Source organism: Lissotriton helveticus, chromosome 12 (genome assembly GCF_964261635.1).
Source record: "Lissotriton helveticus chromosome 12, aLisHel1.1, whole genome shotgun sequence".
NCBI classification, from domain to species: Eukaryota; Metazoa; Chordata; class Amphibia; order Caudata; family Salamandridae; genus Lissotriton; species Lissotriton helveticus.
This window is the reverse complement of record NC_136073.1, coordinates 802,006,065-802,028,793: the sequence shown is the minus strand read 5'-3', so window position 1 is coordinate 802,028,793 and position 22,729 is coordinate 802,006,065. Positions and strand designations below refer to the sequence as shown.

Genomic DNA, 22,729 nt, shown 5'->3' with positions numbered 1-22,729 from the left:
TGCTCGCCCACAATACCACTAAAGGAGCACTTTTATATTGAGCCCTGTACACGCTGGGGAATTTCTGGACTCTGCGCACGGTATAACCACCTAGTGTATACCAGCTTCCTACAGACCAACTCTGAATCTTTGCCTTCTGATTATAGTCATTCAGATACAAATGCCTCAGCCATTGCACAGATAAATCCCATCAGTCAGCAGAGCCACTCTGTACTCAGGTTTCATTTGAGACTAAAACTATTCTAAATCCAAGGACGATAAATATATGGGATAAATTACCTATGCCATATAATATAAGAATATTGCTAGCCTCCGTGGGGTCCATGACCATATAGTACAAACGAGGCTGAAGGCAGTTCCTTTGTAAGTCTGTGGAACTCCGAGGTGACTTGCAAAATCCTTATATTATACAGCAGGGATATATAATTTTTTTATAATACCTGGTCACCATTACCTTTCCCACAAATCACTGAAATAAACAAACATAGGAATAAAAATAGAATCTCTAGTGCAACAGTAAACATATAAAAAAATCTGTAAGATATCTGTTGTAAAAAGATATTACAATCACTTTAAAGTTAATTGTTGTAAAAAAAAGTGCAGTAGAAACGCAACGAAACATAACTTTTCTGTAATTACTCAAGGAGTGCAAAAAATAAACATAAATCTTATTTTTTCTTGTCAATGTACAGCCAGAAAAAAGGCAGAAGAAGAAATGCGTTACTTACCTGTAACTGCAGTTATCCAGTATTAGTGTCTTTCATAGATTCACATGCCTGAATCATTCCCCGTCGTCGAGACGGGAGCCTCCGGTATATAAAAAAGTAATGTCCTAGAGACATACATAGAAAAGAATAGGCCTAAGGGTCTCACCTTAGTGGCCTATCCACGTCCTTTTGCAGGAAGGACCAAACAGAGCAGGCCCCAAGGGTCCCACCTTGGTGGCCTATCTGGGTCCTTTTGTAAAAAGGACCAAATAAAGAAAACAGCCAATCAGCTACTACCTCCTTCTAGAACCTTCCTGCCAGGAGCCCAAGTCTCTCAGATTTTCGTACGCACAAAGCTAGTTAGGCGTAAACTCATTAGAGAGAAAGGTGAGCCCTGCCAGGGGAGGCGGGAGGGTGCATGTGAATCTATGAAAGACACTAATACTGGATAACTGCAGTTACAGGTAAGTAACGCATTTCTTATCCAGTATTTGGGTGTCTTTCATAGATTCACATGCCTGAATCAGAGTAGCGAGCAATACATCATGCACATTCTGTATGAAACATCAGGTATGAGTACGTAGATAATACATATCACGTGACTATAAAGCACAAAATGCATTGTCATATAAATACAGTAATAGAATATGCATACCAGTAAAGGATGGAGGGATGTAGGAAGGCTCACCTCACTGGAATAGATGGCGAAGCACTGCTCGGCCCACTGCTGCATCCTTCATCAGCTCAGTATCCAGGCAGTAGTGCCTGGTGAAGGTGTGCGGGGACTTCCAGGTCGCCGCTCTGCAGATGTCCAATATCGGCACTCCAGCGAATAGCGCCGCAGACGTGGACATGGCTCTTGTCGAATGAGCTTTGACTCGTGAGTCTGTTGTGACAAAAGGTGATCGCAGAAGAGATCCATCTTGAGATACTCTGCTTTGTCAGGGGCATGCCTAGCCGTGGTCTACTAAAGGCAATAAAGAGTTGGGATGACTTCCGGAAGTGTTGTGTCTTATCGATGTAGAATTTAAGACATCTCTTCAGATCCAGAAAATGGAGAGTTCTTTCGGCTGCAGTGGCAGGATTTGGAAAGAACGATCTAAGCACCACTGGTTTGTTAAGGTGGAAGTCCGAGGGGACTTTTGGAATGAACCGAGGGTTAGTCCGCAGGATGACTCTGTCCTCCCTGAATTGTAGAAAGGGATCCTGGATGGATAGAGCCTGCAATTCACTGACCCTTCTGGCAGAGGTGAGCGCCAGGAGGAGGGCCGTTTTCCAGGAGAGGAAATTGATCTTCGCCTTATGGATGGGTTCGAAGGGATGCTTCATTAGTTGATGAAGAACCACATTGAGGTGCCACGATGGAGGAATTGGTCGTGGTCGTGGAAAGGACCTGAATAGGCCTTTTAGGAATTGTTTGATAAGTCTGTCCGCCCACAGAGATGGCCCCGTAGCCGTTCTTGTGAACCTTGAAATCGCCGCTAGATGCACTTTGATGATGCATGTGCAAGGCCTGATTGCGCAAGATGCAATAAGTATGGCAGCAGCTGCTGTGGAGTGGCGTGGAAGGGGTGCAAGCCATTATCCACACACCAGGAACAGAATCGCTTCCATTTTAGTGAGTAGGTTTTGTTAGTGCTGTCCGCTCTAGCTTTCGCAAGGACATCTCTGCACTCCTGCGGGATGTTCAGGTGGCTGAATTCGCAGTATTCAGGAGCCAGGCTGACAACTTCAGAGAGCTCAGATTCGGGTGGATGACCTGCCCTTGGGACATCGTGATCAGGTCCGGAAACTGCTGCAGGCGAAGAGGGGGCCGGGCAGAGAGGCGATGAAGCTCCGTGAACCAGTGCTGCCTCGGCCAGGATGGAGCAATTAGGATCAGAGTGCAGGGTTCTGATTTCATCTTCCTGAGAACCCTGGGTATCAGTGGGAATGGCGGAAAGGCGTACGCAAATACGTTGCGCCATGCGATGGAAAATGCATTCCCGAGGGTTCCTGAGTGGTGATGCATGCTTGCGAAGCTTGGGCATTTGGCGTTCTCTCTGGTGGCAAAGAGGTCTATTGTCGGGGTGCCCCACTCCTCGAAGATACTGTCCAGCACCTCCGAGTCCAGTTCCCATTCGTGGGAAGGAGATCTCTCCCTGCTCAGGGCGTCCGCCAAGACATTGTCCTTGCCCGGGACGTACTCCGCTTTCAATGTTATTCCATGTTCCAGAAGCCAGTTCCAGACTCTTTGCGATTCTCGAGATAACGAGATCGAACGTGTCCCCCCCTGTTTGTTCAGGTAGTGCATCGTCGTGGTGTTGTCCGTCTTGACGAGCACTGGGGAGTTTCAAATGCGTGGTAGAAACGCCTGTAGAGCCAGGAAGACCGCTCTTAACTCCAACAGATTGATATGGAGCTTGGTTTCCTGTGTCGTCCATTTGCCGTTGATCTGGAGTTCCTGTAGGACTACTCCCCAACCTTCCTGGGATGCGTCCGTAGTTATTACGTGTGGTTCTGCTGGAAGCAGGAACGGCAGACCCCTTGACAGATGGTTGAGTGATGTCCACCATTGCAAGTGGTTGACAATGGGTCGAGTGACTCGTATGCGGTCCTCGAAAGAACCTGTGGCTTGTGTCCATTGCTTTGTCAGTTGCTCTTGGAGAGGACGCATTTTTAGCGGCAGTGGGGAATGAGCAGTATGCACGAAGACATCATGCCGAGAAGGGACTTGAACGTGCGGACCGGAAGAGTCTTCCGCGAAGCCACTGCCTTGGCCAAGGAGATGAGTTTGACCTTTCTCTCCTGAGAGGGGAAAGCTTTGACACGCTCCGTGTCCAGAGTCGCTCCAAGGAACGTGATGACCTTGGTGGGTTCCAGAGTCGACTTTTCGGTGTTGAGGGTCAGTCCCAGGCGGTGGAAAATATCCAGACAGGCGCTACAGGATGAGGCTGCGGCGGCCGCTGTTGGTGCCTTTACCAACCAGTCGTCCAGGTATGGAAACACCTGGTGACCTTGTTGACGAAGGAATGCTGCCACGGGTGATAGGCATTTGGTAAATATCCTCGGGGCAGATTTGAGGCCGAATGGAAGGACACGAAATTGGTAGTGGTGTCCCGCCACCGCAAACCTGAGGAACTTCCTGTGCCCTTTGAGAATTGGTATATGGTAGTAGGCGTCCTGAAGGTCTAAGGACGTCATGTAGTCCCCTTCCTCCAGAAGACCAAGGATTTCTTGCAGAGTCATCATACAGAACGATTGTTTCTTTAGGAACACGTTGAGTGCCCTGAGGTCCAGGATTGGCCGCCACTTCTTTCCTTTTTTGTGGATTAGAAAGAAGTGAGAGTAGAAGCCTTTTCCCTTGTGGGCCCGTGGAACTCTCTCTATTGCTCCCTTCTTTAGCATGGAAGCTATTCCCTGAAGAAGGAATCGTAGGTGCCTGTGTGATCGTTGGCAAGGTGGTGTCGTTGGGGGGATTGAGATGAATTCCAGGGAATGTCCAAATTGAATGAGTTTTAGGACCCACCGATCCGTTGTCAAAGTTTGCCAATTTTTTAGAAAGTGTGTTAGCTTTCCTCCAAGTCGTAAAGAATGTAGTGGTGGAGGGGCTAGCCGGGGAGACAAGTCATTGTCTGTTGCCAGCAGGTCGTTTTTGGCCCTTTCCTTGGTAATTGGACTTGCCGTAGGAAGACTGGCGTCCCTGTTGTGGTTGCCGCTGTTGAAATTGCGGTTTGCTCTGTGAAGACGAGTAGGAAGACAGATTTTGGTAGGAACCTCTGTAAGCAGGTTGGCCTCTTCCCCTGTTGCCACGAAAGGACTGGGTCCGGAATTGTAGAGTACCCAGAGCCTTGGCGGTGTCCGTGTCCTTTTTAATGGTGGTGAGGGCCGCGTCGATCTGTTCACCAAAGAGGTGCTGGCCATCGTATGGCATATCTAAGATCCTGGTTTGTACCTCCTGGCGGAAAGTGGTGGCCTTGAGCCAACCCTGTCGTCTCAGGACTGCAGCCCCTGCCAGTTGCCGGAAACCAGTCATGGCGGCGTCAATGGCACAGTCGATAAGCTCGGAAGCAGAGGTCTGGCCTTCTAAGAGAAGTGAATGTGCTTCCTCTCTGAGATCTTCTGGCAGGTTAGAAAGATAGGGCGCAATGTCCGCCCAGAGTTGGCGATTGTAACGGCCCAGTAGTGCAATTGAATTAGCCACTTTCACCGTCATGGCTGACGTGGTAGTGAAGCGTTTGCCAACGGCATCCAGTTTCCTGCCTTCCTTGTCAGGTGGCGTCGACAGGGGCGAGGCTGGATTTCGCGAGTTCCTTTGCGCCGCTTGAGTCACTACGGAATCTGCTTTGGGGTGACCTGTTAGGCAAGCTGGCGCCGATGAGGTGGCCTTGTATTTTTTATCAAGCCTGGGCACTACCACCTGTATAGAAGCAGGAGTTTGCATGAGTTGTTTGCCCTGCTTCCATATAAAGTCAATGATTGGGATTGATCTTGTTGACTTCTTAGTGGGCTCCTTGAAATCGTAAAGGAAACATTCAGTTTCCTGAGTTTCCATGGACATAGGGAACCTCTTGGCAGCCCGCTCGATGATGTTGTGGAATCCACTGATGTCTGCAGGTGGAGATTCCGAGGTCTGCGGATCTGGAGAGGCTGGAGAATGTGCCACATAGTCCTGGTCTGCATCCGGGTCCGACTGGTCGTCGTCCGACTTCACCTTCCTCCTGTTCCCTCTCCTCTTCGTCAGATGAGGGAGTGTCTCGAATTGGCACCTGTACCTTTTCAAGGACCAGGGGAGCTGGCTTATGGCGAGATGAAGGAGCTGGTGCCTGTGCAGCTGGAAGCGCAGGCGCAGAGGGTTTCTCCGGAAACCTTTCCTTCTAATCCTTTATGAGGAACTGTAGGTCTGAGTCGATGGATGCGGGGAGACACACCATAGGAGTAACGTGTGTCTGGGTTGGAGGTTGGACCGGTTGTTGTACAAGGTCGTCCTCCTCTTCCGGCTCCTCGTCTGTGGTTTGGCACTTAAGTACCAGGTCTGATGGACTAGTGGCTTGCGTAAAGGAGTCTTCGCCCGACTCCTGACCTTGCAATAGACAGGCCGGAGGTAGCTGTTGCACCCTACCGGGCGACGTCTGAAGTGGCGTGATAGGCCTTTTAGTAATTTTTACAGTGACATGGCTCACTTGCGGTGGAAAGGCATCCATGGCGTGTGATAAGAGTGCAGACTCCTTCCATGGTCCTGTAGACGTCGACGCTGGAGTTGACAGCGCCGTGGCAGGTATTTTCGCCGACGGCAATTTACTCGTCGTCGATGGTGGTTGTGACGACGACGTCTTCATCGACGTCATTTTCGTCGACGGCAAGTTCCCCACCGTCGACGGTGTACCCGTCGTCGACGGCTTTCCCACCGTCGACGGGATGTTCCTCGTCGACGAGGTAGACTTCGTCGACGGCGTTGTTTTCGTCGACGGTGTCGTCGTCGTCGGCGTCTTCGACGATGGCCTCGTCGTCGACGACGATGGCCTCGTCGTCGATGTAGTGACCGAGATGGTCGACGGCGTAGGTCTACTCGCCGACGATGAAGGCGTCGTCCTCGTCGTCGAGGAGGAAGCCGACGATGCAGTAGTCGTCGACACTGTCGTCGTCGAGACATGTGCTGAATGAACCATCGACGCTGTCGTCGGCGTCGGGGCCAGCGGCTGCTTCCTGGGGACAGGAAGGTCCTTGCCAGACACAGATGGCTTGCCCTCTGAGGACTTTTTAGAAGTCTTCATAGGAGGGGTGTCTGTGGGGCTAGGGGAAGAAACCCTTGGCCTCTTCAAGGAAAATTGTGAGACTCCAGACACACTCTCACCTTCCGACACCAAGTCGTCTGTTTTGTTCTTGAGTCTGTTAAGCCATAGTAGTAGTCGCCCTTCTCGGTCCTTGAGGGTCTTGTTCGAGAAGGTCCTACATATTTTGCAGTCCTTTGCTTGATGGTGAGGGTAGAGGCAATATAAACATGTTTCATGTTTATCCTCTACATGAAGTCGTTTTTTGCTGCAGGAGGAACAGGCCCGGAAAAGACCTTTCTTCTGGCTATCAGACATAACTGTAGAAGACAAATAAAGTCGCTTGTGAAGAAAAAGAGAAATTCCTGAGGAGAACTCAGGTGGAGACTCCCTAGCACTACGTGCGGTAGAAAATCTGAGAGACTTGGGCTCCTGGCAGGAAGGTTCTAGAAGGAGGTAGTAGCTGATTGGCTGTTTTCTTTATTTGGTCCTTTTTACAAAAGGACCCAGATAGGCCACCAAGGTGGGACCCTTGGGGCCTGCTCTGTTTGGTCCTTCCTGCAAAAGGACGTGGATAGGCCACTAAGGTGAGACCCTTAGGCCTATTCTTTTCTATGTATGTCTCTAGGACATTACTTTTTTATATACCGGAGGCTCCCGTCTCGACGACGGGGAATGATTCAGGAATGTGAATCTATGAAAGACACCCAAATACTGGATAAAGGGACAATTTCCTTTTTTATTCTTCAAACAGCTGCTTAAATTATACTCTGTGACCTGACCTGACTTTCTCCTCGGCTGCTGGCTCTTACAGCAGGCTTTGGGAAATCAGAACTCAATTGTAATAAGCTATTACAGTTGAGTTCTGGCATTTATTTATAATTGGGTACTGGGTATGTAACACATAGCCAATTATAAAGAGATTAGAGACTGATTTTTATACAGAGATTACATAATCCCATGCAATCTAAATCATTCCCAGCTCTAAAACTAATTTGACCAGTCTCCCCAACTAAACAGATTAATGCTGGTAGGTCAGAAACCATGCAGGTTTTTAATTTGCCAGTTTCTGACCCTACTGCGTCTGCCTTGTTTTTTATTCTTTCTCGTTCAGCCTCATAGAAGACCATTTTTGTTAGCACGCAATTTATTAATCATTCTGCCTTAAAATTGACATATTCAGAGTCAGCACTTTTCAGAGTTTTAACATTTCTGATCCCTCAACAAAAGTGACCATCTTGTGCGGATCTTATCGGAAACCTACTGGTACAATCAAGAATAGTGACAATAGCTGTGAGGTTAACAGTATTTCTTCCCTGCAATCTTGAGTAAAGGTAATTAAGCCTTACAGACTGCACAAAAATGCCTTTCATTTACCTGAGACAGTATATCCCACAGTTTATCCTACAGGCATGCTTTATTGAACCTTAAGAACCGGGGCAACAGAGAAAATTACAGCTCCTAACTCATGAAGTATCTAAGGAACTTGTTTTATGGTCCTCAGAAGTCAAAGACACGATGCCAGTTACTAGGGTTCAGAACATCATCAATTCATGGAGATGTTTATAGATGTGCCCTGGGACCAGAAAAACGTTGTGCACTTTGAACTGCTAGTCGTTGACCGCACCACCTGAATCATCTTTGGAGCCAGCTTCAAAAGTTTCACTTGAAGAACATACTAAAGTTATTACATTAATTTCTTCTAAATTCTCAAAAAAAGTAGCCAAGGATGATTAAAGCCGCATAGCCCAGGTAGTCACTTCAATGTATGTCAACAAGTTAATTTTCTTGGTGTAAACTATTGCCCACCTCTAGGGTCTGCTGCTCATAGACCATGCAATAAAGTTACACAAAAGAAAGAGAGGCAACATATATAAACAGTCAAATGACCAAAGAAATGTTTTTGAGTCTTCAGATGATGTACAAAATTCTTCTTTAAGGGCTTCAGTCAAGTACACGTGCAGCCAACACATTTCTCCCTAAACAGGGCTTCATCAGGGCACTGGTAACACCACCAGGCGGCTCTTAGGATGTAGAGAATTAATCCAGAATGAAGGACCCACTTCTTATATTGTAGTCTTACAGCAATTCATCAAGAACCTTCATTAAATCAGTTCAAGTTAGTATAGTAGCAGGGGTGACTTGTCCAAGAGTGTGATCCATTAGAAACGTCCTGTGAATGCTTGTGTAGATGTCAAGAACTCCCTGGAGTCTGAGAGACGTATTTAATACAGGTCTGAGCCGTGGTCAGCGCTCGTAAAAAAAGGATAGGTACGTGTTGTAGAAGCTGCTCATGTCGCTGCTAATTCTGTTGGGCAATAATTTCGCCATTTTTATGTTCTTTTCTCTTCCTATTGGGCAATTGTTTTCTACCAATTTGGCAACTCCTCTACTGTTAACCATGCAGTGTGTGACTAAAGGGCTACCCCATGACCTCCTGAAGCGCCCAGTAACGCAGTTTCTCTCCCAAAGAGGGGTAAGGGGTAATACTATGGATGGATGATTTGAGTGTATGGTTAACCACGACAACTGGTAGCAGCATTCTGCTGTTTAATATGAGTGACACAGGCATATTTCACTGAGACTGAGCACGCACAAGTATGTGGATAGCGACTGAATGCGAGTCATGTCGCCACCACACTATATTCACCACCTAGCTGGATGTGGTAATGTTATATTGTATTTTGTTCACATACCAAAAAAGTGTGTTGACTGTTGTGTACTGCACATCAACACAAGTGCATTGGATAGCACAACACTCTTGGGAAGCTAAATGTTGTTTACATTATGATACACTATGATTGCTAGGTTGTGTCTTTTTTTCTTGTTTTTACAGATGGGGATAAGAGTGTAATATCAGATAAATTATCTGTTCACTTGATTCTAAGGAGCAGTTATTGTCCCTACATAAAAGCAGCATAGGGACCCCCATCTACTGCTTTTTCCAGGGAGGACTCGTTTCTGTGACCTGAAGAAAGTCCGGGACCTTTCTGGCCTACACTGGTTTGAAACCCGTTGGCATTAGGGTCATAGGACCATAATACTCCCACTGACCCTTTCTATTAACTTTTTAAGAACCCTGACAGATCCACTAATAAAGGGACACCAGGATCTGTCTGAGGTTTTTTAATCTTTATACTCCCCCTGGCCAAATCTCACTAAGAGCTTTCTGGAATATGGTAGAGCCCACCCTGACTTCTAGGTGTCAGGGTGACCCGATGATGAAGCATGACACCACTAGGGTGTGTGAGGGTAGCTAAAACAAAAGAAATCCCTTCCTTCCCCACTACCTAGTGGGTACAGATTCATGTCTTCACTTAGTGGCTTCCCACTCTCATCTTAGTTTAGATCGTGGACCTCGTTCACATTGTCATGGAGTATTTTTTGTGATTTAGTGGTAAAGCACGGGAGGACATACTCCCACGTGAAAAATCCTCTCAGCCCCTACTGCACAGGGGAAGTCTCTTTCCCTGTTGCTATAGTCTTTATCGTTGTTATTACCATGCCAATAGCTCAAACTTGTAAATGTGAGACCTATTTAAAGAAGCTACTGCCATTGTCCCGGGCTGTTCGAAAAGTGAAAGCATGCAACACGCGCTGAATGTTGCAGAAAAGCATGTCTTGCCTGCAGTAGGAGAAACTCGTACTATGTAACAACCATAGTAAAAGGGCCAGTCCTCATGGGAGGTTACAAATGAAGACAAGACGGTACTAAGGAGGGACTAACACGCCTATTAATGAATCAGAAGCCAGCATTTACAAAGGGCAATGGCACAAGCCAATGACAAATATGGGCGGATAGTGGGAGGTGCTTCTATTCCATATTCCAATACAGCATGCCGCATCGCATGCGCTGCCCAGGCGCGACCTACAAATGGACACCTGGTACATTTTCTGGACCGGCAAACTGTTGTCAGGAAATGTCCCAGTGCTGTATCTAGGATCCAGCACTGTGTTAAAAAAAGTAATCCAAAAAGTAATTGACTGCATTTTACTTACAAAGCCTATTGATTCCTATGTACTGGGTTTACTAAGTTTGTGCATTGCATTGCAACCCCTGCAAACTCGAATTGGTACACAGTCCTACTGTATTTTGAAGGTATTCAGCAACAGCATCTTTTATCTGAAAAGTATTTTTATGCTTGCCTGTACCAGGCTTGCTTGGTTCTAGAAATGAAACAGTATATTTCTTATACAAAAACAATTGGCCTGGAGTTCACTTCTTAAGTGTGTGTATTCATTTGCTGACTGAGTGGGTACATCAAATGCTTAACACTCCTCTGATACTACCTTACTGCTCGACCAAGCTACCACTTTAGAGAGTAAGGTTCTATCTAACCTTAACCTCTGCCAAACCTCTGGGGACTCTTGGACTCTATACACACTACCTCACTTTGGTGCAGTATATATAGAGGCAGTTTCTTACAGTGACAGAATATTTTGTTGCATATTTTCTATTCTAGGTTTGAATGTGGACGTTGCAAAATATTTGTGAACGAGCTGCAGCTAGATTTGATAGTAAGTGAATGAACATGAAGTTAATGTTTACTTTTTCTTTGTTCAACTTCCGATCTCTCTCAGCAATTGAGAGGACACAAGGCACAGCTCAGTTCCAAACCCAGGCATCAGAAGGACTACCAGTTTGGCCTCCGTGGCAGTCACAGCAGCAAGGAAGCAGCGCAACAGAGCACCACGGGCAGCAACCCAGCCAGCCAGAGGGCTTTCCGGTAAGCTTTAGCTATTTGTCACTGCTTTTTCTGAGATTCTTTGTATTAATATAGATGAAGAATGTCCATCTTTAGTCACTCTGGCATCCACACTTAGCATTACTGTATGTTTAGGCTGTGACCAGGTGAGAACAGCAGTGAAACACAAAGCACAAGTGGTCTACTTTGGCTGACTCGGTCATAATCCTGTAACTAGTTCCAAGTTTGCTGATTGTTACCTGACACACCACTTGTTCTCTCTTTTAACCATCAGTTTATTCTACTTTGCACAAATCCAGTTTAATCTGAATTATCGGAGTGCAGATACCTGTTTGTCCAGCCCACAAGCTTGTTGCCCTGTTCAGGATTCCCTTCATTTCCCAACTCATCCTGACAGCAGTGACCACATCCAACTCATTCGGCCATGCATTAATCGCCAACCGGTCCCATTGACTAGTAATCCTCAACAGTTCAAACTGCAATAGTGTACACCCACCTCATTCAAACTTACAATTATCCGCCAACTCTTCCATACCTCTTGCGACTTTTCATGCCTGCATGCAGGACACTGCCCTTTGGCTAAGAGCCAATTCTCTTCAATTCAATTCTGACAAGAATGAAGTGTTACATTGTGCTTTGGGGAAAGTACCCTCCCCTTTCCCAGACAATTTCTGGCCTTCTTCAACTACCTCTACTCTGGTCCCGGCTAAATCAGTACGTAATTTTGGAGTTATGCTAGATGCCAACTTAAATCTGGAAGTACATGTAAACAAGCTGGTGGGGAACTGTTTTTCCCTGATCAGAGCTTTAAGGAAGATCCTCCCGCTGCTGCCTAATACGGCCAGAGCCTTGGTCGCTGGAAGTATCATCCTCAGCAGGTTGGACTATTGTAACGCCCTATGATTGGAGTCCCCAAAATTTCTGATTGAACGGCTTCAAAAAGTACAAACTTTGGCGGCCAAACTGGCATTGATGAAACCCCGCCGCTCGTCAGGCTCCTCGGCCCTTGCTGAGCTTCATTGGCTACCAATAATGCAGAGAATTCAGTTTAATTCCCCCTGCTTGGTATTCAAAGTCCTTCACGCTTTGGACCCAAACATTTACAGAAGACCTTTGCATGGTATAACCCGCCGAGGTGCCTTAGTTCCTCCACGGCTTACCTTGTGAGAACTCCTAAAATTCGAAGAGCCAAGGCAGGAGGTAGGGCGTTTAGCTCAGCCGCCACAAAGCTCTGGAATAAACGTCCTTTGGAAATCAGACAGCCCCATGACCTTTAGCAGTTTAGGATAAAGGTCAAAACATGGTTGTTCCCTAGAACTTGACATCCCTGAGGACGTTCCATGTTATTCCACACCTGATGATTCACGTACTATAGCGCCAAGATATCCGTTGGGTGATAGCTGCGCTCTATAAATATCGCATCCAAATACTACAATAGCCTCCATCTCAGCCGAGTGCAGTAATCCACACCATATCATACTACATTCTACAACAAATCATTGCAATGTTGTAGTTAGCCCCAAATTATCAAAATTTCTAGTGCCACTCAGATCATCCAGCTGTGCTTTAACCAATCCACATAAAAGTAGTTAACCTCTCCTGCTATTGAACAACCCCCAGAACTTCCAGCTGTGTTATGACCAATGAGTTATCAGATTTCAGTAACAAACAAATAAGTTAATCTGAGCACAACGTTGTGTCTCATGCATAGTGACCATGTGTTATGAACAACACATTGCCTTTATAATTCTGCTCTGAGTTTACGTTCCCTTGTATGTGTTAAATATGTGTATACCGTAATTGTCAGACCTCTGAGGCGGAAGCCGGAGGTGTTTTCACTCATGTTTTTTAAAATTGTGTGATTGTGTTCAACACTATTTTTTTTAACTTACTGCACCTACCCAGAGCTATTGCTGCTATTCCCGCCAAGCAGGCACCCTACAAACAGCGGATCTTAGCGCTGCTAAAAGGGAAACATCCCACGGCCGCCATCGCTGCTAACGCGAGGCCACGCCCACCCCCAAGACTACGTAAGCGCTGACTGATAGCGCGTCACTTGGTAATTGTCAGACCTCTGAGGCGGAAGCCGGAGGTGTTTTCACTCGTGTTTTTTAAAATTGTGTGATTGTGTTCAACACTATTTTTTTTTAACTTACTGCACCTACCCAGAGCTATTGCTGCTATTCCCGCCAAGCAGGCACCCTACAAACAGCGGATTTTAGCGCTGCTAAAAGGGAAACATCCCACGGCCGCCATCGCTGCTAACGCGAGGCCACGCCCACCCGTCAGGCCACGCCCACCCCCAAGACTACGTAAGCGCTGACTGATAGCGCGTTACTTGGTAATTGTCAGACCTCTGAGGCGGAAGCCGGAGGTGTTTTCACTCGTGTTTTTTAAAATTGTGTGATTGTGTTCAACACTATTTTTTTTTAACTTACTGCACCTACCCAGAGCTATTGCTGCTATTCCCGCCAAGCAGGCACCCTACAAACAGCGGATCTTAGCGCTGCTAAAAGGGAAACATCCCACGGCCGCCATCGCTGCTAACGCGAGGCCACGCCCACCCGTCAGGCCACGCCCACCCCCAAGACTACGTAAGCGCTGACTGATAGCGCGTCACTTGGTAATTGTCAGACCTCTGAGGCGGAAGCCGGAGGTGTTTTCACTCGTGTTTTTTAAAATTGTGTGATTGTGTTCAACACTATTTTTTTTTAACTTACTGCACCTACCCAGAGCTATTGCTGCTATTCCCGCCAAGCAGGCACCCTACAAACAGCGGATCTTAGCGCTACTAAAAGGGAAACATCCCACGGCCGCCATCGCTGCTAACGCGAGGCCACGCCCACCCGTCAGGCCACACCCACCCCCTCCCTCCATAAATGTGCTTCTCACGCAAGCGCAGCGGACGAGCGCAGCGGGAGCGCCGTTTGCGCGCCTAAGGCGCGCCTAAGGCAAGCCCGTCTGCGCCCGTCCGCGACCATACGGGACCAGGGGCCACAATCCCTGGTTCCCACATAACCCAGGGCAGGACGTACAGCTCGGCAGCTATTCACAACATAGGAACTACAGCTGCTGTACACTGCCCACATATTTACTCACCAGCTGAACTTCCCTCTCGCTGCCTTGGATGCAAACATCCCTTTTACAACACCATATCGCCAGCCGCGACGCAGGAATACTGTATGTATGTGCTAAACTGCCGGTCATTACCGAGGCACAGCACACAAATTGCCCTGCTGCTAGAGGAGCGCAAGCCGGACGCCATCTTTTTGACAGAGACATGGCTTACATCTCAATCCGAGCCAGACATAATCTTAGCCTTACCCTCTGGTTTTCAAATCTATAGGTTAAACCGGACAGAGGGGAGAGGAGGAGGTCTGGTTATCATTCTAAAAGACCAGTATCGCTGTCGCACTACAGCTGAAACTATTCCTGAGTGTGAGAGCTTAGCATTCAGCATAGATTTTACTGCGAACAGCTCCTTCTCCGGCACTCTGATATATCGCCCCCCCAGAGCCGGCTAAGTTGTTCCATAGGTCTCTTCCAGACATCATAGCCAAACGAATTATGACCTCCGCTAATTACACGGTCCTAGGAGATCTTAATTTCCATTTCAACTCCCCTACAGATCATACTGCCATGGAACTAACAGATGATCTAGCAGCCTTACAATTAATTCAGCTTGTCACAGCCCCTACTCATGAAAAGGGTAACCTACTTGACCCAATTTTTTAGCAACTGCACCGAGCTGGTGGTGGGCCAGCCCACTCACCTTCCCTGGTCGGATCATTTCCTAGTCCCGCTTACCTGGCTCACCTGTAAAACCTCCCTGCCTACCCCCCAAGTCGTAACAAAGAGGAATTGGGCTAAACTACCTATGGAGTCTTGGATAACCAACTTAGATTTCACCCGCCCATCCCCCCGCACAGACCCCAACTTGGCAAACAAGAACTATGAGGGCTGGATCACAAACTCACTGGATACGATTCTCCCGTCTCAGAGATCTATATCAAAGAGGCTGCATAAATCAGCACCCTGGTTCTCAGACACCTTAAGAGAAAAAAACGCCTCTGTAGGAAACGAGAGAGAGCGTGGCGTCTAGATTTCCTACCTGAAGAAAAGTCCCAATATAGAGAGGCTATCAAGGCCTACAGTGATGGGGTTAGGGCGGCCCAGGCTACCTACTTCGCGGACAAAATTATGGAAGCCAAATCCAAACCCAAGGACATTTTTCACTTGGTAAAAAAATGCACTAAAATGAACATAGCTCCTCCCTTGGCAAAAACGCAAGAACAATGCAATGAGCTAGCGGAATTCTTCCATAATAAAGTTACACAGATCTACTCTTCCTTCCCGATAGCAGCCACAAATCCAGGAGCAGCCGACCAAATATCTTCGAGTCACCCCAACCCCCCAGACCGGCCAAATCTTGAACATTTCCCCCTATTAGACCTTGACACCCTTAAGCAACTGGCACTCCAAGTCAAATCTGGCTCTCCTCGTGACCCAGCTCCCCCGGAGATCCTGCTCCAGGCAAGCCAAGCCACCCTTCCCGTAATTCTGGATCTATTAAACTCCTCTATTTCCTCCTGTACAGTGCCTACTGTATGGAAGATAGCCATGGTACGTGCACTATTAAAAAAAAAACAATCTTGATCCAGAAGATCACTCCAGTTACCGTCCTATTTCACTACTCCCCTGGGTAAGCAAGGTCCTGGAGAAGCATATAAACACCCAGTTAGTCCAATTTCTTGAGAACAACTTGCTATTGGATACGACCCAGACAGCTTCAGACCTAAGCACGGTACTGAAACCGCCTTGTTAGCGGTTACCGAAGAATCACGCAGGATACTAGATCGAGGATCAGTGGCAGTGATCCTCCTCGACCTAAGTGCAGCCTTTGATACGGTCAGCTATACCACCTTGCTGAACCGTCTACATAACATCGGAGTAACATGCGATGCACTGAGGTGGCTTGACTCCTTCCTGACCAACAGATCTTTTCAGATCTTTGACGGGGAAATAGTGTCAGCCAGCAAACCACTGAGCTGTGGGGTGCCGCAGGGCTCTTCTTTAAGCCCTGCGTTGTTCAACATATACATGAAACCACTGGCTGGGGTCGTCGAACCGCACGGTATTAAAATCATATCATATGCCGACGATACCCAGCTAGTGGTTTCTCTGGCTCAAGAGGGCAACAGGCAAACCTCGGAAGGCCTGATGAAATGTCTAGAGGATGTCAAGGAGTGGATGACATCCTCCTCTCTAAAACTCAATGGAGATAAAACTGAGCTCATGCTCCTGGGCCCAGTATCACCAGTGCCACTCATCTCCCTATGGCCTTCCTGTCTGGGCACCCCTCCTACCCCTAAGGAAAGTGTAAAAAGCCTAGGAGTATGGCTGGACAAAAGTCTCTCTTTCAACACTCAGGCCACTAAGCTATCTGCCACATGTTTTGGCCTACTCAGAACACTGAGGAAGGTTCTACCCCTTCTGCCAATGGAAGCCAAACAAGTGGCAGTACAAGGCCTGATTCAGTCCCGGCTAGATTCGAACAACGCCCTATACGTGGGAGCCCCTGAGATGACCTTACGAAAGTTGCAGGTGGTACAGAACTGTGCAGCCCGTACCTTGCTACAGATCCCACGCACTCAGTCAGCCAGACCCGGATTAACAAGTTTGCATTGGCTGCCAGTGAGGCAGAGAGTGGCATTCAAGGCACTATGCATTGCCCATCGGGCCTTCTGGAAGACAGGCCCAGCAATCAATGACAACTTAGTCACCCACTACCACCCAAGTAGAAATCTTCGCTCTGCGGAGGCTTTCTTGGCTGTGGTACCAAGGAGAGCTAGGACCGGAGGCAGGATGTTCTCTCTGAACGCCTCGAAATTGTGTAACTCACTTCCTTTACAACTCCGGTCCAACTCAAACCTGCTCTCCTTCCGCAAACAACTGAAGACTCTTCTATTTACAAGGTCCACCGAGTTCTAACCTCTTCGGCACTGCCCAGCTCTGTCTACATGCGCAGCGCTTGGACGCCCATTGGGCAGCAATCGCGCTATATAAATCAATATTCAATTCAATTCAATTCAATACCGGTGCCTGGCTAAAGGAATATCCCTTTGTCAAATGCTATCTGATATCCTTTTTTTGCCGCAATGTTTTTTTTTAACCAATTATTTATTCCGTTCGAGCTCATTTTGCATTTTTGCAAGGTTGTGGCATGTATGATTAATGGATACTTTACATAAAAGTGTACAACTGCTCTCCTGACTTATGGGGTGCCACACTTCGTCTGCAACATGAAATCATTATTGTCAGGGTTAGAGGTAAACGTGTGCAGATACTGGCCACAAATGGAAGTTGTGCTGGCGGTAGTGTATGTTGAGCATACTGTTTTGCTGCTCCATAGCACTAAAAATCATAGCATGAGGGGATAACAGTTGATTTGAGGAGGGTCAACATTACGTTTTTGATTGCGTCACTGATTCGGGGGTTAAATTCGGGATGAGACATACTTCGACCCAATGCAAGCTGAGTACGGTGGTTGTCAACTGTTAGATGTACTCTGTTAAAAAGAGAAGGTTTATGCCCTGGGTACCTCAGTACCATATATTCTGGTCTTTCAAGGGTACACCAGTAGCCAATCTGGGATGTACCCAAGTACTCACTATAACCAATTTAGGGGAGAATGCACAGAGACTGAGGACCTGATCATCAGGATCCCAGTCAGACTAGTCAGAAACAGCATAGCACCAGGCAAAAAGTGGGGGTAACCATAAAAGCTGATCCTACTTTTGTACAAAATCTGTATGATTGTTTCACAATTGGCTAAGGACTTTGGCATTCCTGTACATCCCTAGTAAATGGTATTCCAGGTATCTAATGTATGTAAGTCACCCTAACGGCAGGTCTTTCAGCTCTAAGGCAGGGTGCATTATATTTTATGTGAGGACATAACTGCTCATGCAGATATGCCCCTGTATTTAGTTCTATTACTAGATATTGCAAGTGATCAAGGAAGCCATTTTAAAAGCATGTGCTGGACACTGGTGAAAACGAGTTTCCCAGCTACATGATGGTTTCACTGAAAATAGGGATGTGTGGTATCACACATCTTATATTACTAAACCTACAGTGTTGGATTTATTAACCCCTTCGACGCTGATGACGAGCTGAGCTCGTCATGAGTTACGCCTCTCGTACGCTCATGACGAGCTCAGCTCGTCATGTAACGCAGGTTTTTAAAAACCGCCGCGCACAGCGGGAAAACCGCTAGCGTGCATGCGGTTAATACAAACACCAAGAAGGGCGCCTTGGAGGTGCCCCCTGAAAACCTACCAGCCACTAGTGTGCTGACTGTCTGGTTCATGCCAGCCTGCCGCCAGAGACACGTTTTGATCCCAAAGGATGTGGGCCTCAGGAGGTTAGAAACAAAGCCTGCTTGGGTAGAGGGTGTTAACACCCCCTCCCACATGCTTAGCATTTCAAGGCAGGGGGGCTTCAAAAAAGCCACCGCCTTTGATTTGCAAGTTGGGCTTTCCTAATAGGAGAAGAAGCCGACCCTCTTTGTCCAGAGCCCTTTGGCACCTAGACAGGCAGGAAGATTAGTCACATAGGTGTGCCCACCACCAGGCTAGTACCACCCCTTAGGTGGGCTACCTGAAGTGGACACGACTTTTCAGAGTTGGCCATCTTGATGATGGGAAACTTAGGGTTTCTGGGACAGGGTTATACCCACTTCCCGCAGAAAGTAGTCATATAGGGGGTGTAGTTACCCCAGGGGTAAGTAGCCCATTGACTACTAGTCCTCACTCCCCTAAATTAAGTATTTAGGGTACCCCGATATCAGATCTTCATATTTCGTTGGACACAAAAGGAGTGGAAGAAGACTGCTGACCCGAGAACCGAGGAGCACGACTGACTTGGCGTCAACCCTGCCGGTCTGTCTGCTGCACCCGACCTTAGTGGAGCAACTGATTCGTCCTGTCACTGTTCAGACCATAAGAAACCTGGAGGGCTGCCAGTGCTCCGCAAATTGACAAAGGAACTCCCTTGGCACAGAGGAGTTACTCCCCTGCAGCTGCAGGCACCAAAGAAGCACAACCTTGTGCATCAACCTGCAGCCTACGGAGTCTACCGACGCAGCAACAGCCCAGGAAGAGGTAGCGGCGCTCCTACCGGTCAGATTCTTCCTCCCTCAAAGTGTGGGGACGCCAGGACCAACCAGAGCCACACACTAACAGTCCCTGAGATACTGTACTCTTTGCAGAAGCCAAGGCTTGTGTCCAGAGCAGACACCAATGCCTAGGAAGACGGACCTGCACGTCAAGGGACTACAGGGACAGTGAGGCCCAGCTGTCCTGTTTGACCCTCTGCCGCAAAAACAAAGACCAAGATTGAGTCTTTGACCGCCACCACCCGATGCCTCAAAACACCTAACCACTCGTGCTCCAGAGTCCAAGGGAGGTGACTGTTGTGAGAAAGTACCCTCTTTCTGCATGGTAACCCCCACTTTTTGCTGAACTGCTGATGTGCTTTGACTGAGTGTGCCCTGGGCTCCTGCCAATCGGGTGCCAAATGCCTATGCTCTTTCCCTAAATCTGCATTAAAAACAAAACCCAATTGGCATCTATGGCCACATGTCAGCCCCTGGTAAATGGTACCACTGGTACCCAGGGCACTGTGACCAGGGAAGACCTCTAAGGGCTGCAGCACTTATTGTGCCACCCTTAGAGGCCCTGTACCATTACACTCACACACTGCCTTTGCAGGCTGCACGTCTTGGTGCACAACAAAGTGAAGAGTCGACATGGCACACATCCCTGTGTCATGCCTACAACCCACTGCCCTAGAATAGATCAGTCCCCCTCTGACTGGGTGCACTATACCCGTGGTGAGGGTACAGGTGTATGAGACCTGTACCCCTACAGTGTCTAAGTCCATTCTTAGACATTGTATGTGCAGTGTTGCCATTAAGAGTATATAGTGCTGGGAGTTTGTCATTACGAACTTCACAGCCCCATAATAGCTGCACTGAAAACTGAGAAGTTTGGTATCAAACTTCTCAGCACATTAAACCCACACTGATGCCAGTGTGGGATTTAATGAAAGATTCACACAGAGGACATCTTAGAGATGCCCCCTGAAAAACGACCTACCACTAGTGTCCAGGCTGAGTGGCTGCCTTCAGCTGCCACCAACAGACATGTTTCTGGACCCCTGGGTCAAGAGCCTGCTGCTCTAGGGGGCCTGAAACAATGCACATCCTGGGACGAGGTGACAAGCCTCCTCCCCCAGGATGGGCAGGGTCCACGAAGGGGAAGCTCTTCCCCGCGCCACTTGCTGCTTTCAGCAACTGGTCCCCTCTGGATGTGACCCCCACTTTGGGCGAGAGACCCGGCGGGAAAAACAACTGAGGAAGAGAGGTGTGCCCACCTCTGCCAATTCCACCCCTCAGGTGGGGGTAGCGAGGTGAAGTTCAACTCTCAGTCCCCGCCATCTTGCAGATGGGGGACCCAGCCAACCAGGGAAAGGCTAATGCCCCCCTCCAACTGAAGGGTGGCTTAATAGGGGGTGTACCCACCCCAGGGAAGGGACCCCATTGGTCCCAACCTTTTACCTAACTGTAACGCCCCTAAATCTAGTATTTAGGGGCACCCCTGAACCTTGCTTCCTCAGACATGAAACCTGCAAGATGAAAAGAAGGACAGAACAGCCGTGCCAAAGCTAACAAGAGGAGGAGCCCCGCTGACTTGGCCCAGCTTACCGGCCTTTCCCCACCTTGAACCTGCTCCAGTGAAATCCCGGTGTGTCCTGCAGCTAGCAATCTCCAGAAACCTGGAGGTCCTGCCTGCAATCCCAAAGACTCGTTTAACCGTGAACACCGGATTTGTTCAAACACCAGACTCCAGCGCCGCAACGATGTGTGAGTTTGCACCACTCTGCACCCAATGGCCTCGATCTGAGTGGCCCAATACCAAAAGGAGATCTCCCGGTGATCCTGACCCGAGATTCGGCAACCCTTCACCTGCCTCAATCCTCCAGCTGAAGCCTGTAGCCTCAAACCGGAAGGTCCCGCCCAACCGCGACCAGGAGCTGGTAAGAAGATCCGACCTTAAAAGGCACTCCTGCACCTGACACCCTACGGCCTTGGGTGGCCCAACTGATGGTGCCTAATCAACCCCCAACATCCCAACTTACCTCTCCAGGTGGTGGTCGCACCCAGAAGACCTCCGTCCCGAGCCTGCAGTGCTTTTGCAAACAGGAGACTCCCATTGAAAGCTACAGGGCTTCCGATGCCAAAACAGGACTCTGCACCCGGCTGCCCCAGTGCCGCTGAGGATGCAAGTTTTGTGCTGGCATAAACCCCCATTTGCCCTGAGCATAAATCCAGGAGCATTGCTCCCACAACCCAGTGGCCTGCTCGTCAGCAGCCACCAACTGGAGGCCCCCTTTCCCTCATTGGATAACATTGGGCCTCAGCACTCTGCACCCGGCCGCCCTAGTGACGCTGAGGGTGTAACAGGAGTGCATCCTTGACACTGGGGGACCCCTGAGTCTAACCCCAGAACACCAACTCCCACAACAAAGTACTTACCTTTAAACCGATAACAATATTTTCCTCCAGACTGGACTTCCAGTTGGCTCATGCAAGCTCCTTCTGCTGGCCCCCTCCAACTGTGAGAAACTCCAGCTCCGGATCTGATGCGAAAAGACACCGCTGCACCGGAGCCCCACAGCCTGAGGAGAAGTGGACCAAGGGTGTTCCTGTGTGCCCATGGATCTCAAGAGTCAAGCCACTCTGTGGGTTCCCCCGGATTGGTGCCCCAGTCCTTGCTTGCAGCCTCTTTGTACCAGACTGGTCTCCCATTGAATTTAATGGGACACCCAACGCTGTGACACACCTGCCCCCGGACACCCCAGAGCCTCCCGCAGTGACCTGTTGGTATGGCCTTGGACCTTGCCCTTAATCCCCTTAAGTCCAGAACAATAGTCCAGTAAGTTGCTGACAAGTGTCCGACTACAAATCACTTTTTGCCTCCATAGGATGACATTGGCGTTCCAGAAAATGAACTGTGTCCATTTCTAAAAACTGTAAAAATTCATAACTGTTGGACTTGGCCCTTAGGGCAGGTTCACCCCTAAACTTTTTGCTTTTATTTGTGACCCTGTGTTAGTGATTTTTGGGTCTCTGCGCACTTTTCCCTGTGTCCCAGAGTAAAAGTGCGTGCGTGTAGTATGGCTGGCCTGCCCTCCCATAGGAATGCATGGGGAATGTGTGTGTCCATGTTAGTTCCTGATGTGTGGGGAGTGCAGGCTCGAGTTTGGTATGTGCGAACTCGTGGGAGTGAATGCTGCGCGATGGTATGTGCGGCTTGTATGTGTCTAGTGGGGAAGTGCCACTTCTAGACATGGCTGTGTGTGTGCAGTGAGGGTGCTGGAGCGTGATTGGCTGGAGCTGGCTGGCATGCCAGGCTCCATGAAGGCTGGATGGGCCTGCCCGGTGGTGAGTGGGAGATTAGCATGCTGATGGCTGGGGAGGAGTGTACCTGTATCCTGAATG

The 22,729-nt window shown here is 48.4% G+C and overlaps 1 protein-coding gene across 1 annotated transcript in view; it reads left to right on the top strand.

Moving 5' to 3' along the window:
- ARNT (aryl hydrocarbon receptor nuclear translocator) overlaps positions 1–22,729 on the top strand; it is a 222,103-nt gene that overhangs the window by 184,302 nt on the left and 15,072 nt on the right. Inside the window, exon 20 of the mRNA XM_078670040.1 lies at positions 11,039–11,184. Within this exon, the coding sequence (XP_078526166.1) occupies positions 11,039–11,184 (146 nt within the window). The remainder of the gene's footprint in view (positions 1–11,038; positions 11,185–22,729) is intronic.